This window comes from Dendrobates tinctorius, unplaced genomic scaffold (genome assembly GCF_039654945.1).
Source record: "Dendrobates tinctorius isolate UK_male_01 unplaced genomic scaffold, ASM3965494v1 ptg000031l, whole genome shotgun sequence".
In the NCBI taxonomy this organism is placed as follows: domain Eukaryota; kingdom Metazoa; phylum Chordata; class Amphibia; order Anura; family Dendrobatidae; genus Dendrobates; species Dendrobates tinctorius.
In genome coordinates this window covers 20409678-20429236 of record NW_027361699.1, presented here as the reverse complement: position 1 = coordinate 20429236, position 19559 = coordinate 20409678, and the positions used below count along the sequence as shown (strand labels likewise).

The window sequence follows — 19559 nt, the reverse complement described above, 5'->3', positions numbered from 1 at the left end:
TGACCTTGGCCTGGATTTTTGACTCTGCTACTGTCTGCCGATTTTGTACCTCTATTGCCCTCCTGGTTTAAAGGTACTGTCACACTTAGCGATGTACCAGCGATCCCGACCAGCGATATGACGTGGTCAGGATCGCTGGTACATCGCTAAGTGGTCGCTAGTGAGCTGCCACACAGGCAGATCTCACCAGCGACATCACTGGGGACGGGGATCGCTACTTACCTGTCACACTAGGCGATCCTGCGTCCTCCCGCCCGGCTCCACACTCATCGCTCGTATCTCTACAGGAAGCGCCGCAGGAAGCTGACGACGAGAAACAGTCCAGGACGTTCTCGCGCGATCAGCGATAACCAGCGGGGGAGCCGGTCGTTGGTAAGTATCAGACACAGCGATGTTGCTAGCAATATCGCTATAACGTCACAAGTTATAGCGATATTGCTAGCGATATCGCTTAGTGTGACAGTACCTTAAGACCTTGACCTTGGCCTGGATTTTGACTCTGCTACTGTCTACTGATTTTGTACCTCTGCCGCCCGCCTGGTTTACACCTGGACTCCTGACTACTCCTTCGGTTCTGTTAATTTATCCCTTTCTGGCGACCATCCTGCTCTGGTCCACTGCTCTTATACAGACAGCTACCTCCTGGGCTCTGCTGTAATTCCAGATCCCTGTATAGGGGTAAAGGGTCTCGGGGTTGCTCGTGGTGCGGTCTCAATTGCAGTCCAGACTCACAGCAGATGGTCGTCACATGTCACTTGTGAGCAGTTTCCACTGTTTTGGCACATCAGGGGCTCTATAAATACGACATGGCATCCACTAATGTTTCCAGGAAATTATACTTTCTAAAAGTCAAATGGCGCTCCTTCCCTTCCAAGCTCTGTCTTGTGCATAAAATTTTTTGTCCCCACATATGGGGTATCGGCGTACTGAGGAGAAATTGCACAACACATTTTGGGGTCCATTTTTCCCTGTTACCCTTGCAAAAATAAAAGAATTTTGGTTTAAAGTAAATTTTTTGAGAAAAAAGTTAGATGTTTATTTTTTCCTTCCACACTCCATTAATTCCTGTAAAACACCTCAAGTGTTAATAAACTGTTTGAATGTGGATTTGAACAACTTGAGGGGTGCAGTTTTTAGAATTGTGACAATTTTGGGTATTTTCTGTCATATAGGAACCTCAAAGTCACTTCAAATGTGATGTGGTCCCTAAAAAAAAGGGTTTTGTAAATTTTTTGGGAAAAATAAGATATCGCTGGTCAACTTTTAACTCTTCTAACTTCCTAACAAAAAAAATAATGTTTCAACAATTGTGCTGATGTAAAGTAGACCTGTAGGAAATGTTATTTAGTAACTATTTTCTGTGACATTTCTCTCGGATTTAAAGGCATAAAAATTTCAGTTTGAAAATAGTGACATTTTTAAAATTTTTGCCAAATTTTGTATTTTTTCACAAATAAATGCAAGTCATATTGAAAAAATTTTTACCACTATCATGAAGTACATTATGTTACTAGAAAATATTCTCAGAATCAGTGGGATCTGTTGAAGCGTTCCAGAATTTTTACGTCATAAAGTGACACTGGTCAGAATTGTAAAATTTGTCCTGATCAGGAAGGTGAAAACAGGCTTCAGGTTGAAGGGGTTAATTTCTATGTCTGTTAGTTTATATGGATAAATAAAACTAATCCTGGATACTCTTATCGCAAAATTGGGAAGTCATTCCTTATGCACACACGTATACAGTATATATAAATATATATAAAACACAGCTGTCAAGGTCACATAATGTATAACAAAATGCATACTTTTCTTGCAGACCATTGACCAGTCAAGAGATTGTCGTTTCATTCAAGTATCCATGGGAGATCAGAGATACGAATTTCAATGTAAAGACAAGCCGGAACTATATCTCTGCGTTCAGGGTGAAAATGGCGGAAATGAAGTGCAACTGCGCAAACCTGGTCAACAACATGAGACTGTGTTTCAATTTTATTATGCAGGTTTGTTTTAAATTGCATCATAATAGAAATTGTTTGCTAGTACATTTCTTCATAAACATTATATGAACTAAAGGGGTAGTCAACTGCTACACTACAGGCGCTTCTCACATAATTAGAATATCATCAAAAAGTTAATTTATTTCAGCTCTTCAATGCAAAAAGTGAAAGTCATATATTATTTAGAGTCATTACAAACAGAGTGATCTATTTCAAGTGTTTATTTCTGGTAATGTTGATGATTATGGCTTACAGCCAGGAGTGACCCTAGCCTCTCTGCTGCCTGAGGTGAAGTGCAAAATGGCACCCCCCCATAGTAAAATCAGTACAAATAAATCTGGTTTACTCTTTACTAGCCTAACCTGACATACATGTAAAACACACACTTTTAAATAGGAATATATTTGAAACATCGATCTTTAGGCCGGAGTCACACTAGCGAGAAATATGGACAAGTGCTATGCACAAAAAAAACGCATTGCACTCGTCCCAATGTTAATCTATGGGGCAGCTCCCATCAGCCGATTATTTCTCGGTCGTATTTTACGTGCATGCTGCAATTTTCACCATATTACGCCTGTAAAACACCAATGCAAGGCTATGGGGTCAAAAAAAAATACAGATTACACATGGACCAGACGTGTGACTTGCGAGAAATACGCACCGGCGTCCTTTAACAAAAGCCAGCAATTCAGTTCGCAATACAGTAAAATCACACTGATATGTTTAATAAAGAATAGAAAGAATAGATATATACACATAGAATATATATATACAGTATATATATACTGTATATACATACATGTCATTGAGACATATATATATTTATCGTTCATTCAGTTCTACATAGCATAATAGCTGCTAAATCAATTGCCGGCTTCTGTAAAATCATTACAAAACCCAACATGAAATGACACATGGTTTACATACAATAAACCATTTCATTTCATTTAGTTTTATATATGTCTTTGACTAATAATTAGTTTAGTGTATGTGTGTAAAATTTGGGACATGTAGGTGTTAAATTAACGGGTAAATTCTGTGAAAAAAAATTGCTTGGGCTCCTGCGGTATTTTCTCCGCCAGAGAGGGAAAGCCAGTGAGTGAGGGCAGATATTAATAGCCTAGAGAGGGACCATTGTTTTTGGGTCGCCCCCGGTTAAAAAAATCTGCTCACAGCCACCCCAGAAAAGGCGCATCTATAAGATGGGTTATGAGTTAATAATGGGTTAATGTCACCTTGCAATTGAAAGGTGACATTAAGCCAGGTTAATAATGGAGAGATGTCACTGACACCTATCCATTATTAATCCTATAGTAGTAAAGGGTTAGAAAAGACACACACACATTAATTACAAATTCGCTTAATGAAATAATTACACAAAGTTTTTGATAAAATTAATTTAGTCAAAGACATATAAAAAAACTAAATGAAATGATTGACTATGTAAAACATGTGTCATTTCATATTGGGTTTTGTAATGATTTTACAGAAGCCGGCATATGATTTAGCGGCTATTATGCTATGTAGAACTCTATGAACTACATATATATATATATATAAATGTGTCTCATTGACATGTGTATATATATATATATATATATATATATACATATATATATATATATATATATAAATATACATATACTGCTCAAAAAAATAAAGGAAACACTATTCCATTTGCAACAGGCTATTTGTGTTCCCTTTATTTTTTTGAGCAGTATATATGTATTATATGTGTCTATATCTATTCTTTGTTTGTGTTTTAAAACCTGTCATTGGGGTCCATTATATGTCCATTTTGCAAGCCAGTGAGAAAATCTCGGCATACGGATGCAATACGGATGTCATACGGATGCTTACATGCGGAAAAATTGCATCAAAGCATTGCCAATGGGTGACATATGGATCACTGTTCAGGGAACATTTCTGCATATTTCTACAGTAAAATACGGACCGTATTTTTATACGTTGTGTGTGACTCCAGCCTTTCAATTGTCTTCAAGAACTCAATGCCGCCTGAGGTGAAGTGATCAACTTGCTTCATTATAGGTGCGCCCCTGGCCGGGGAACACTGCTTATTGTAGCGCTTCTTCCCCGGCGGCCGTCCGTGTGGTACTGATGCGGCACATGGTCGGCACACAGTTGCCACACGTATTGCACACACGGAGATCTCCAGTATTGGTTTTTCCGATGCCGGAAATAACAGGATGTGTGAAACCAGCCTAAAGCCACAGTCACATGTTCAGTATATGGTCAGTATTTTACCTCAGTATTTGTAAGCAAAATCAGGAGTGGGTGATAAATCCAGAAGTGGTGGTGAGGTGACGTGTTTCTATTATACAAATACTGAGGTAACATACTGAACATGTGAACGTGGCCTGATAGTGTGTTTCTGTTACTTCTGACTTCCCGCAGACAGAAGTTGCAGTCACAAGATGATGCCGATAAAAGGTGAAGCAGCAGGGAGTATAGGAGCAGGGCAGGGAACTTAGGTTAGAAGCACCACTCCAGGGCAACCCACCCAAAAAAACACAAAATGACTATAATTGTCCATAAGATATGTCATCCACTTGCCCAAGTAAGTCACAATAACTTGTATGGGTATAACATCCTTTTCTTATAAGCACCACTTATTTGTACCATATAAATGGGACCATGTATATACTATTCGTCCTATGGGCAACTATAGTCATTTTGCTATCAGGTCAGATTAATATTGAGGATCTGAGAGGCCAGTAGTACCTTTTTAACAACCCCCCTTTTCTGTTCATTGGTTATAGGGCACTTCCTTCACTGTGGTACCCCTTTGTTTTTGTTGTTTGACTTATTTGTTTTTTTACAATTTTGCCTAATAAAGGTTAAGCTTTAATATCCACCTTGCTACACAGATAATCCCTTAATTATCCCCTTTGGTATATCCTGGCCCCGTGTGTCAAATTCCTGGCTCCAGCCGTATGTTCTCCCATCCTGCCCTCATGAGTATCCATTCTGCCCCCATATGATGTCCCATCCTGCCCCATCTGTCTCATGATCCTGCCCCATCTGTCTCCATTGTATCCATCCTGCCCCATGATCCTGCCCCATCTGTCTCCATCGTATCCATCCTGCCCCATGATCCTGCCCCATCTGTCTCCATCCTGCCCCATGATCCTGCCCCCTGCTCTATTCTTCCCCTCGTGCTCCATTCTGCCCCCGTGCACAATTCTGCCCCTCATGCTCCATTCTGCCTCCCATGCTCCATTCTGCCCCAGTGCTCTATTCTGCCCCAGTGCTCTATTCTGCCTCTGTGATCCATTCTGCCCCCATGCTCTATTCTACCCCCGTGATCCATTCTGCCCCCGTGTTCAATTCTACCCCCATGCTCTATTCTGCCCCGTGCTCCATTCTGCCACCATGCTCCATTCTGCCCCCGTGCTCCATTTTGTCCCTGGGCAGGATGGAGACACATGGTCCATGTGTCTCCATCCTGCTGGTGAAACACACTGCGGTTTGCCGCTTTCAATAAAAAAAAGTTTTCTCTTTACCTTGTTGCACTCCAGCGGCGATGCTCCCGGCCTCCAGGCTTTTCAAGCACGTACTCGCCAGCGAATGACAATGACGTCATACGTCGGCGACATGCATGCTGACGTCAGCTGCCAGCCTCCGACTGGCTGGCGGCATTAAACATTGCCATGCGGTGGCCGGGCCCGCAAGGCAATAGAATAGTAACTGATTCTGCTTCTCCAATGCAAGTTCAGTTACTACACTGGCAAAATCTGCTGCCCCCTCTCTTCAGGGACGCTCCGTCGCCTGAGGCACAGTGCTCTACTTGCCTCATGGTAGGTGCACCCCTGCTTACAGCCAATGAAAATGCAAAAGTCCTTGTCTCCGCAAATTAGCATAATTAACAAAAAACACCTGCAAAGGCTTCCTAAGTGTTTAAAAAGGTCTCTTAGTCTGTTTCAGTAGGTTCCACAATCATAGGGAAGACTGCTGGCTTGATAGATGTCCAGAAGGCAGTCATTGACACACGCCATAAGGAAAGTAAACTTTGCATTTCATTTGGAAATCATCGTCCCAGAGTCAGAAGGAGGAGTGCAGAGGCACACAATCCAAGCTGCTTGAGGTCTAGTGTGAAGTTTCCACAATCAGTGATGGTTTGGGGAGCCATGTCATCTGCTGGTGTTGGTCCACTGTGTTTTATCAAGTCCAAAGTCAGTGCAGCCATCTACCAGGAAATTTTAGAGCGCTTCATGCTTCGCTCTACTGACAAGCTTATTGGAGATGGAAATTTCTTTCTCCAGCAGGAGTTGGCACCTATCCCACTGCCAAAAGTACCAATACCTGGTTTAAAAACCACAGTATCACTGTGCTTGATTGGCCAGCAAACTCGCCTGCCCTTAACCCCATAGAGAATCTATGGGGTATTGTCAAGAGGAAAATTAGAGACACCAGACCCAACAATGCAGATGAGATGAAGGCTGCTATCAAAGCAACCTGGGCTTCCATAAAACCTCAGCAGTGCCACAGGCTGATTGGATCGCCTCCATGGCACGCCGCATTGATGCAGTAATTGATGCAAAAGGAGCCCCGACCAAATATTGAGTGCATTTACTAAACATACATTTCAGTAAGCCAACATTTCAGATTTTAAAACCATTTTTCAGGTTGGTGTTATAAAGTATTCTAATTTACTGAGATAATGACTTAATGACTTTCGGTTTTCATTGGCTGTAAGCAATAATCATCAAAATTAACAGAAATAAACACTTGAAATAGATCACTCTGTAATGACTCTATATAATATATGAGTTTCATTTTTTGTATTGAAGAACTGAAAGAAAAATTAACTCTTTGATGAAATTCTGATTTTGTGAGAAGCAGCTGTATGTAACAAAGCTGTCACACACGCATCATGGAGAGGTCTCGGCTCCTAAGGGTATGTTTCCACGGGCACAAACCGGCAGCGCTTTGGACGCAGCACATGTCTGCTCCATCCAAAGCACTGCCGGCTTTTGTATGCTCTGTAATTCCACATGTGTTCATTGAACCATGCGGAATCACCGCATCCTATACATTGGACTGTGATATTTATCTTGCGGAGACTGAGCATCTCCACAAGATAAATAGACATGCTGCGGTCTAAAAAGATGCGCCGCATCTGTGTATACGTATAAAATCCCATCCACTATGCTGTAACATCTGGCCACTGCGGATTGGACCTTGCGGCTGTACGCAGCGTCCAATCCACAGCGTTACTGACCGTGGAAATATGCCCTTAGCCTGCCCTATACAATGTATGGCAGCCATTTGTTAACAATATTCTTAAATTATTGTCATTTTAACCCCTTCTTGACATGCACTGTATATGTCCAGCGCTTCAAGTTCCAGTCACCACGCTGAATTGCACAGTGATTGTGTAATATCTGTGTAATGTAACGACTGTAATGATGGCTGCTGTCTTTGCATGTCGCCATGAGGGACTGTACCACCCCCCCCTCCCACATCAACGATCACTGTGATTGACTGGTCAGAATTGACAGGCCAGTCATAGCATGTTAGCATCAGTCATAGAAGAGAAAATGGATTGGGAGATCCTGGCATTACCTCTATTTATTAACCCTTTTGGTGTAAATTGGCTGATCAATATTTACTGACCAATCGGTGACAAAAGTGTAAATGTAAAATGACAATCACCGCTCTGCATGCCATATGTCCCTCAGATCTGGCTTGCAGATCAGTTGTATGGCCCCTCTGTGTACCTGTGAGAGAGATAATTGTACATACATATGTAACATACGTACTACATATATACTACATGCATGCAACATACATACATACTACATACATACTACATGAATACTACATGCATGCAACATACATATATACAACATATATACTACATGCATGCAACATGCATACTACATATATACCACATATATACTACATGCATGCAACGTACATATATACTACATGCAACATACATACTACATATATACTACATATATACTACATGCATTCAACATGCATACTACATATATACTACATATATACTACATGAATACTACATATATACCACATGCATGCAACATACATATATACAAAATATATACTACATGCATGCAACATATATATATATACAACATATATACTACATGCATGCAACATGCATACTACATATATACCACATATATACTACATGCATGCAACATACATATATACAACATATACTGTATACTACATGCAACATACATACTACATATATACTACATGCATGCAACATACATACTACATATATACTACATATATACTACATGCATGCAACATGCATATATACTACATATATACTACATGCAACATACATACTACATATATACTACATGTATGCAACATACATACATACTACATACATACTACATATATACTACATCCATACTACATGCATGCAACATACATATATACAACATATATACTACTTGCATGCAACATGCATACTACATATATACCACATATATACTATATGCCGGTGTGCGCCGAGCGCACCATGTTGCATTTTGGCGCGGACGGCGCACCTTCAAGAGTGCGCAGCGCATGCAAAAATCCTACTAGCGCACGGCCAACGCACGGTCTGCGCACCCTATGCTAAAGATAAGGTTTGCAGATCGCATGCAGCCGTGTGCGATAGTAGGAGGAGATGACCGGATGGGGCGGGCAGGGGGCGGGGCTTTGCGGCGCCGTGCACTGCATGTAAAATATGCTAGGGTGAAACTAGCCTTAATCAGGCATGTGGTGCTCTGCACACTCACTGACTTACTTGAGCATTCTCGTAAGCTCTGCTGGGGCACGACTCCGTGCTGTCTCTCATGCTGTGGAGCTCGATGCACACCTGTTTCTGCTCTCGCTGCTGGCGGGAAAACTCTGTCTCTTTCCCACGCTTCCGCCTCACTGCCTGGCCTAGCCATGCCCCCTCTACACGGGTCATGGGACCTGTCCGGTTCCCCATTCTTTCCCCCCGGCAAAATTGGACACAGCCTCCACAGTTCCAGACCTGGCATGACGCAGGTACCTGCAGCCCAGTCTTCCTCCTTACACTCCCGCCCTCCTTTAACTTGCCATTCCACGGTTGAGAGTTCCTTCATCAGACGTTCACACTCTTCCATTTCTTGAATAACTTCTTGCCAAATAAACTGGTCTTGTTTACAATGAGAGGGAGGCATGCCAGCTGTCATCCGCTCCTATCGGTGCAGTTCAGGTTGACTGGTAGAAGACAGGAGCATATCTTGATCTGATGATTCGGCCGTCTCTGTGGTTACCGTTTCAGGCCTATACACTTCCCTGGGACTGGTGGATGGTGAATTTTCCAAATCTGAGAACGAGGCGAGTGTCTCTTCCTCATCACAGTTGGGAACCATTGGGGTGAGCGTTTTGGTGATGTCCGGAACTTTCCCTCCTTCCTTGGGACCCTGTGACAAGCAAGGATGCAGCATGCTGTGGTAGACTATTCGAGTAGGAGCTCCTTCTTCCTGTTCGGGTTGAACTTCATACACCGGCCCATCAGACCCAACTCGGCATCTCACTCGATACGGGGTTTTCTCCCATCGATGCTCCAACTTGCCCCAGGGCAACTTGTCTTGGATCAACACTCGATCTCCTGCCTTTAGAGCTGTCCCTTGAATAGGTGCCACTTCATGGTGTTGGAGTTCTCGGAACTTCGTCTGCCTCAGCCGGTGAAGAGTCTTTAGCTGATGTCGATGTTCTTGGACCCAGGAAGACACCCCCATCTGCGGGCAGTCTTCTTCCAACTGAAGCTCTGTAATTTCCCATCCTTTTCACACGAACAGCAGGGTATACGGAGTGTATCCCGTTGTACTGTGCACTCGATTATTGTACACCCAGACCAATTCAGCCACGTACTCAGGCCACCTCCAATGTTTGGAGCATCCAAATCAACGTTCGATTGAAAAGTTCGCAGGCTCCATTCCCCTGAGGGTGATAGGGTGTAGTCCTCGACTTCTCAATTCAGTACAAACGGTATAACTCCTTCATCACTCGACCTTGGAAGCAAGCGCCTTGATCAGAATGGATCCTTTACTGGCAACCGTACACCCAGATGAAGTCTTGGCAAATGGTCTGTGCTGCTGACTCAGCAGTCTGGTCCAGGGTTGGAGTTACCGCAGCGAACTTGGTAAAGTGGTCAGTCATCACCAGGCAACATTTATTCCTGAGATGGGTTGGGCCCATGGTTAAGTAATCAATCATCAATAACTCTAAGGGGGCAGAAGTCATGATGGTCTGCGTTGGGGTTCTCTGCTCTGGAGCTTTGGCTAGTTCACAGCTCCGACATCATTAACAGGCCTCTTCTACTGCAGTCGTCAAGTGGGGGTGATATACAAGCCTCTGTAGACACTGGAACGTCTTCTCCGGACCAAAGTGAGGCCCTCTCTCATGGGCATCCATAGCCACTACATGGAGCAACTTCTCTGGGAGAACCACTTGCCAGGTGATCACCAACTCCCGCACCAACTGCACTCTTCTTTACAGCAAGCTGTCCTCCAACTGGAGCTTTTCCCACTGTCTCAGAATCTGCAGAACTCCAGGGACAGAGCATATTTCTCGCACCTGCTGAGAAGTCGCTTCAAAGCCATCCACTCTATCAACTGGGCAAGTTCCTTATCTGCTTGCTTGAGTTGCACTCAGTTATCCTGAGGTCGTCCCAGCACCTGTTCTCCAGACGCCTCTCCGATCTGTCCCTGTGTCACCACCAATGACCTAGCAAGTTCCCGAAAAGCAGGAATCTCTTCGTCCTCCAGTTCTTCATCTCAGTCGTGTTTAGGCCACTCATGGGTCTCTCTCAAAAGAGCATGCACGTGTGTGTTCTCAGCTACAGCCCAATAAGCGATCTTGTACCTATAATTCACCATGCGGGCCACCCATCGCTGTTCCAAGGCCCCCAATTTTGATTTTCTAGGTGAGCTAGGGGATTATCAGTGCGTACTAGGACTTCAGACCCCGACAAGTATTCTGCAAACTTTTCGGTCATCGCCCACAACAACGCCAGCAATTCCAACTTGAAGGAGTTGTAATTGTCCGGGTGCCGTTCCGAGTCATGAAGAGACCAGCTTGCATAGGCAATCACTCGGTCCTTCCCTTCCTGCATTTGTGATAGAACGGCCCCAGGCCACGTAAGCTTCCATGGGTGTGAAGGATGAAGGGCTGCCAGAAATCCGCATAGGCATGTATTAGGACCTCAGTCAAGGCCATCTTCAAGGCTCTGAAGGCTTCTTCCTGGCTACTTCCCCATTGGATAGTCCAATTATTTGAGCTACAGGGAACTCCCTTTAGTAGTTCCAGCAGTGGATTAGCAATATGGGTGAAATTTTTCACGAACCTTTGGTAGTAACCCGTAAGCCCCAGAAAGGCCCGAACGTCTTTCACTGTCTTTGGGGTGGGCAAGTGCTGTACTGCCGCTATCTTCTCATGGGCAGGTCTCACTCCCTCGGTGGATACGATGTGTCCCATATACTCGATTTGTTTGCTGAAAAGGTGACATTTTTGGGGCTTCACTTTCAGGCCGTGCTTCTGTAGTCGACTCCAGCCACCGGAGATGTTCTTCAAAGGTGGCTGCATAGACAATTATATCATCCAGATAGATGAGTGTTGCTTTGAAGCTCAGGTCCCCCAGGCATCTTTCCATCAACCGCTGAAACATCCTGGGAGCATTAGTCAGGCCAAAGGGCATCCGATTAAATTCAAACAATCCCATGGGCTGTAAGAACTCTGTTTTCGGCCGATCGTGTTCATCCATGGGCACCTACCAGTACGCGCTGGCCAGATCCAGGAACTAAAAATACTTTGCCTCTCCTAAGACAGATAACGACTCCTCAATTATGGGCAATGGATAGGAGTCCCGCACCGTACAAGCATTCAGTCGTTTGTAATTGACACAAAAGTTCAGGGTTACGTCCTTTTTCCGGACTAAAACAATGGGAGTCACCCACGGGCTCTGACTCTCTCATATGACTTTACTCTGCAGCATGTGAGCCAGCATCTCCTTTACTTCCTTGTACATCTGAGGCTTTATCTGCCAATATCTCTCCAGACTCTGGCAGCATTTCCTGTAGGAATTTCATGGGTTATAGCCGTGGTACACCCAAAGTCATCTTCATCCAGCGAAGACCTCCTGGTAGCGCTCCAGTACAGCTTCCTTTTTTTTTTAACCATAAACTTTTTATTAAATTTAAGTAATAGTCATCTTTACAACCATTTAGCCTTCAGTCATTGTACATTGTTACAGAAATTTCCTCAAAACATTAATCGGCTAAATATAATAATAATTTAACATAGTTAAATATTATAGGAAAAAGAAGGGTAAATAGAAGGAGTGATGACAACAGATTATTATAACCATGTGTTACCATGAATAGCTCTATTACATCTCTATAATCACAGTATTAAGTCTGAATGATAGCCAGCTGTCGCATCTCCTGAGATATGATATTGTATTATTGGTGGATGAAGCAGTTATCTTCTTTGATAGACAATTATCATTCACCAATGCCACAAACTCAGACAATGATGGACATTTGGGGTTTTTCCAGTATCCTGCGATTTTAATTCCAGTATCTATGAGGGTGTGTGTAATCACTGTCCTGAACTTGTGCGGATTTAAATCCAGGTCAATGGCAAGAAACGCCTGCTCTTTCCCAATTTTTATTGGGATGCCACTAATCTGCGACACTAAATGGGAGATTGCATTCCAGAGCTGCTTTACTTTACGGCACTTCCACCAGTCATGTAACATATCTGCATTGGCGTCTCCACACCTCCAGCACACATCTGGGGAGTTGCGGTAGCTGTATGGTGTGAAGTGCCACCTGTGCAGCAGTTTTCTGGCATTCTTCAAGTGATTGGTGCACTTAGAGTATGGCCCTATCATTGAGAAGGATGTCCGCCATTGCCCCGGGATAATCCCGCACTGTAGATCAGTCTCCTATTTGTGGAGATACGAGTCCAAAGAGGGAAAGGTCTACTTCAGCTTATTGTTATAGCTTACAGACAGCGCTCTTATTTGTCGTGCTGGGGCGAGGAGCATTGCATATAATTTTGAGGGTTGTGAAAACATTATATCTTTGTTCCCTTGTAAATAATGTCTTATTTGCAGGTATTTATAACGATCTCTATGTGTAAGGAGATATTTCTCCCTGATCGTAGAGAAGGACAATAATATTCCTTCCTCATACATATCCCCAACCAACAGGATTCCCAGGGATTACCAGTTACGAATCTGGAGATCCCGGATACACATTTCCAAAGTCTCTATGGGGGCTTTAGAGAGCTCCAAATTAATAGTGTGCAGTTTATAGATTAGAATGCTCCACACTCCCAGCGCAGCTTCCACCATTGGTGGCAGACGCAATTTTTTGTCATCTCTGGGGTTACGCTCAGCAATGATATATGAATAAAAAAATGTATCATTTGGGGATTTTATGAGATGTTTCACGATTTCTATCCAATGTCTGTTATCTTTATCATTCCTCATCAACCTCAGTTGTTCAAATATGGCTGCCCAATAATACCTCACCACTGAGGGACAACCCAGTCCCCCTTCTTTTATGGGATATATTGTATATCTGCTTTAACTCTGTGCTGTTTTTCCTGCCATATGTATTTTAATATGATTGTTTGTAACTCTGATTTTTTTCAGCTAAGGGTTCGATTATTAATGCTGAAAAAAATCAGATCACATCCTGGGATAGCTGGCATTAAAATTGGTAATGTAGAGGACAAAATTGGGCTATTTGCTGATGACATTGTATTGTCCCTTCCCAATACCAAAGAGTCACTCAATAGAGTATTATTAATACTCATTATTAATGCAAATAAAGGGGAGAGAGTGGGCACCCCTGCCTCGTTCCATTAGTGATATCAAATGTATCTGACATCATTCCAGAAATGAGAACTGAGGCTGACGGGTTAAAATATAGATGGGTGATCGCTCGGACCATATTACTGTCAAACCCAAATCTGGATAATACTTCAAATGAGAACCCCCAATGCACCCGATTGAATGCCTTTTCGTCATCTAAAGAGAGGAGCATAGAGGGGTCTGCCTCCCTCCGGCTACATGGATGATATCAATCATCCTCCTGATACCATCCAAGGTCTGTCTAGACTGAACAAATCCCACTTGGCTTTTATGCACTAAGGCCAGGATTATTTCTGAGATCCTATTAGCTAGGATTTTGGTCTAAATTTTAAGGTCTGTGTTCAACAATGAAATTGGCCTAAAATTATTTGTTCGATCGGGGATTTTATTTGGTTTAGGGAGGGGTATAATTGTTGCCTAAATCATCTCTTTTGGGATTATCCCGGTTTGCATAAAATTTTGGAAAATTGATGTCATGTGAGGGGTTAATATATCTTGGCATTTGAAGTATTCGCTTGTTAGACCGTCCGGACCGGGGGACTTATTATTTTTCATTCCTTTTAATTGTTTGCTGCATTTTTGTTTGGGATATTGGTTGATTCAACATGTGTAATGAGTCTTCCGGTATTTTAGGAAGTTTTACGTTTGCTACGAACTGATTTATTAGTTGGGGGTGCGTTGTGGGATTGCGGTATTTTCCTGCTGATTACAGAGGGAGGAATAGTAGTGTGAGACGGTGTTATTGATTTCCTTAGGGTTATATATTGTATTTTTTTGTTCGTCCTGTATGTGGAATAATCTTTGTTTGGTCATTTTGGCTTTAATTTTGTTGGCTAAAATTTTGCCCACTTTGTTTCCCTGCCAGTAATATTTGGCTTTACTTTTGTGTAGATTGGGCTCATATTTGTATTGGAGCAGTTAGTATAGTTCATACCTTAGATTTTGTAATTTTTGGAGAATTGTGTTTGTGGGGCGATGTTTGGGCATCTCTTCAAGTGCGGCTATGTTTTGATTAATATTCTCTATTTGGCATAGTCTTGCTTTTTTATTCTGGGATGCCATTTGGAGCAGTTTACCCTGGGTGTAGGCCTTGTGGGCGCACCATACTGTAGATGTGGACACATCAGGTGTGTTATTAATTGCGAAATATTCTGTTAGCACGTCCTGTAATTGGGGCCTAATTTATGGGATGTAATTAGGTAGTTATAAACTCTCCATGGGGAATATGCCGGGTAGTTGTATCCCTCTGTAATTTGGCAGGAGACAGGGGCGTGGTCCAACCAAGTGATGTTCCTGTCATGATCCATGCTGGATCATGACAGATAAAATGCACTAGTAACCATTTTTTTTTCTTAAGCTGTGGTGCTTAAAGATAGTTTTGCCCCCAGTGGCCATTAGGGTCATTGCAGTGTGGTGGTTTCAGTTCAAGTTTTGCCCCCGGTGGCCGTTAGGGTCATTGCACTCTGGTTTCTTTTGTTTAGTGCATGTGATTATAAAGCAGGTGTGATTGCTCTGGCTCTGCTGTAAAAGAGTGTCAGGTGTTGCAATCACTGTTGGTGATGGACATTTCCAGCCATCCTTGGTGGAGGAAGGAGCTAGAGAGAGAGTTCCTGGCAGCTCAGTCAGAGTCCTGGTGTGGAAGGAGTCACAGAAGGGATTTCCTTGCAGCTCTGACAGAGCTTGGTGGCAGCTATTCAGGAGGAAAGCTGCATTCTGGTGGTGGACTCTGTTTCTGGGAGCAAGAGCAACAGAGCAAAGCTAAGTGGTGTTTCCCTGTTTGTGACTTCCTTTATGTGTGTTTCAGTGCTGTGGTGGGCTTAGTTTCTGCCCGTCCATTTCATTAGAAAGGGCTAGGTGCAGAGCGAGCTTGGGTTCTTAGGTTCCAGCTCGGCGACAGGTGCGGAGCCTGTAGGCTGTATAGGGACTGTTAGGAGTGTAGAGACTGGCTCAGGGGAGTGCAGGAGGTCTCCACGTCCCCATTCCCTATCGCAGGGCCCTCCATTGTATCGGTTTCCCTGGTGTTTCCCCTTATTATTTAAATTCGCCCTGCTGGAGGCGGTGTATCCAGTTTCACGTGTAATTCTGAAATTCGCCTGCTGGAGGCGGTGTATCAGGCTGCACGTTATATTATTTAAATTCGCTCTACTGGAGGCAGTGTATCCAGGGTCACGTGTGTCAGAGAAATACGCTCTGCTGGAGGCAGTGTGTCCAGTCACAGGTTGACCATCACATTATCACCAACCATACATTTTTCTCTGGTGAGCCATGGGCCAAGTTCAGACCAGTGAGCAGTTGCTGCTGGCCCTCACTGAGATGAGTGAGGAACTGCATGATGTGTTTCAGCAGCACCTGCAGCGGAATTATGGGTTTGAGGCTTATCCTCTGCCTCAACTAGAGGGTCCATATGCGGCTTTGGCGAGGATGTGCCGTGGAGTCCCTGCTGGGGAGCAGGACTTGCTTATACAGGCAGACGTACCCAGGCAGGTGGGTGGAGTCGGTGTCCCCATGGTGCTGCCTGGTGTTCCCCAAGGAGAAGGGGGACGTCCCTGTAGTGAGCAGACTAATAATTTAGTCCTTGGCACTCACGCCGAAACTTCAGTTATACCAGAGAAGCCATGTCCCCCTGGTCGTGTGGAGGAAGACGACCTGGGAGTGTATATTTCCTCCTCTCCCTCAGAAGGTACTTTGTCAGCAGAGGTGATGGTTGGCGAGATACCTGAGGGCATACCGGTGCTTGTTAACAGTGGAGCAGAAGTCAGTCTGGTGGATGCTCAGTTTGTCCAGACTCATGGTCTGAGGTGTGAGACGCCAGACAAACCCATAAACATCCAGGCCATTAAACTCTGTCCCACTGAGCAAGGGGGGGTTAAACCAAGTCATAGAAGACATTGTGCTGTATAGTGAACATCATGATGAGTCCAAGTCATACTACGTCTTGGAGGGAAATCCAGCACCTATCGTTGTTGACCCCCCCTTGGTCTAAAAAACACAACCCGGTTTCAGATTGGCGGACTAGGGAAGTAGTCAGCTGGGAGCAGTCGTGTGAGGGCTGCTGCCTAGGGGCTACTGTCCCTGCCGTCTCTCTACAATCATCCCCTTCCTCTCCAGTGAGTGTAGCGGAGATGCTGCAGGAGAGTAGGGGCAAGGCTCAACCCTCGCCATTAGCCAACCCTGGGAGGCGCAGACCTCGTGGTGGAAGGGGTTGGAGGGTGGTGTACCCCGTGGTGAATTGCGTGGGTGTGAGTGTGGTGACACAGGGGGACGCCACTGTTGTCAATCCCAGAAAGAGTTCACCGAATTGTGACAAACGAATGTGTGGCAATAAACGTTCAGGTCCGGACCTGTGTGTGAACGAGCATGTATGGGTGGCCACCAAAAAACATTCCGTGGAAGTGTGATGCGGAGTCTTACCAGCTCGAGTTACCCCCAAACATGCACATACACAACTCGTTCCCCAGGTCGGCGCTTCGGAGATGGGTGGTGCCTCCGGAACATACATTGCCAATACCAGCGGTGCTCGTTTGTCATAAACCTGAAGTGCAGGTAGTTGCTGGGTGAACTCTGGACCTGGGCGTCCCCGCTGTAGGTGTTCCCTGATGAGGAGCGGTCTTGAGGATCCAGAGGCCCCTCATTAAGGGGAGGGTACTGTCATGATCCTTGCTGGATCATGACAGATAAAATGCACTAGTAACCTTTTTTTTTCTTAAGCTGTGGTGCTTAAAGATAGTTTTGCCCCCGGTGGCCATTAGGGTCATTGCACTGTGGTGGTTTCAGTTCTAGTTTTGCCCCCGGTGGCCGTTAGGGTCATTGCACTCTGGTTTCTTTTGTTTAGTGCATGTGATTATAAAGCAGGTGTGATTGCTCTGGCTCTGCTGTAAAAGAGTGTCAGGTGTTGCAATCACTGTTGGTGATAGTGGTCATTTCCAACCATCCTTGGTGGAGGAAGGAGCTAGAGAGAGAGTTCCTGGCATCTCAGTCAGAGTCCTGGTGTGGAAGGAGTCACAGAGGGGATTTCCTTGCAGCTCTGACAGAGCTTGGTGACAGCTATTCAGGAGGAAAGCTGCATTCTGGTGGTGGACTCTGTTGCTGGGAGCAAGAGCAACAGAGCAAAGCTAAGTGGTGTTTCCCTGTTTGTGACTTCCCTTATGTGTGTTTCAGTGCTGTGGTGGGCTTAGTTTCTGCCCGTCCATTTCATTAGAAAGGGCTAGGTGCAGGGCGAGCTAAGGTTCTTAGGTTCCAGCTTGGCGACAGGTGCGGAGCCTGTATAGGGACTGTTAGGAGTGTAGAGACTGGCTCAGGGGAGTGCAGGAGGTCTCCACATCCCCATTCCCTATCGCAGGGCCCTCCATTGTATCGGTTTCCCTGGTGTTTCCCCTTATTATTTAAATTCGCCCTGCTGGAGGCGGTGTATCCAGTTTCACGTGTAATTCTGAAATTCGCCTGCTGGAGGCTGTGTATCCGGCTGCACATTATATTATTTAAATTCGCCCTACTGGAGGTGGTGTATCCAGGGTCACGTGTGTCAGAGAAATTCGCCCTGCTGGAGGAGGTGTGTCCAGTCACACGTTGACCATCACAGTTCCCTATCGTGGCCTTTTGGATGTCCTGCAATAACCACTTATCTGTGACTATTAGATCAATTATGGAATAACCTCTATGGAAGTGTGAGTAGAAGGTGTAATCCCGCTCGGAGGCATGCAGAACCCACCAGACATGGTAGAGTTCTTCCGCTAGAAGGGTCTGAGAGAGTGATCGGGTATTTTCTTTCTTTTGAGGAAGTACCGATTTGGCAATGTTAGGATAGGGGGTGAGATTAAAGTCCCCACAGATTAACAAGGCGCCTTTTTTAACCTTTGCTACTACCACCAGGTCTTTAAGAAATTAAATCTGCTTGGAGTTAGGGGCGTAAATAGAGACAATTGCGTAGGTCTTATTATTTATGGTGCAGACGACTAGGATGACATATCTGCCCTTGTCGTCCACTACGCTGGTGATTAGCTGGAAGGCGACGGTGTTCTTTATTGCAATTACTACTCTTTTTATATCAATTGCATGGGAATGAAAGACATTTGGGAAATTTCTATTCTGCAATCTATCGGCGTTAATGCTATTTAAGTGGGTTTTCTGAACACACAATACATCTGCTATTAGGGATTGGGCCTCTTTCCATAGAAGGGATCTTTTGAACGGACTATTCAGTTCTTTTACATTAATGCTAGAAATGTGAAGAACCATGTACAGATTACAGATAAAATCTATGTGTCACCACTAGACAATTAGAAAAAAATGGGGGAATAACAAAAAACAAATTTGAATTTTGTGAATCAGTTCTAATTGTTCGGTTCTAAGTGAACCTTCTGGATATGCTCCGCTTTCCAGTATATAGTGGGGGGATGAAGAGAAACAAAAACTCTCCTCTCGTGCCTCCGCAGACCATAGTGAAAAATAGTCTTGTATTCTCTTCTCTTGTTCATGTCCACTCCTTCATCAGGGTGGGCGGCTTCTTCTTCAGCGGGGAGCTGGTATCCTTGTCCACCATCGCCAGCGACCACTTCTGCAGCAGGGTCATGGCCTCTTGGGGGGAAGTCAGGACTTGTGTGGCTCAATTCTTGGTGACGATCAGCTTCACAGGGTAGCCCCACTTGTGCGCGATC

General features: G+C 44.4%; 1 protein-coding gene across 2 annotated transcripts in view; it reads left to right on the top strand.

The window, feature by feature from the left end:
- Positions 1 to 19559, top strand: part of LOC141086290 (uncharacterized) — a 380966-nt gene that overhangs the window by 242647 nt on the left and 118760 nt on the right. For both annotated transcript variants that reach the window (XM_073572238.1, XM_073572237.1), the window contains exon 6: positions 1817 to 2000. In XM_073572238.1, coding sequence (XP_073428339.1) covers positions 1817 to 2000 — 184 coding nt within the window. The remainder of the gene's footprint in view (positions 1 to 1816; positions 2001 to 19559) is intronic.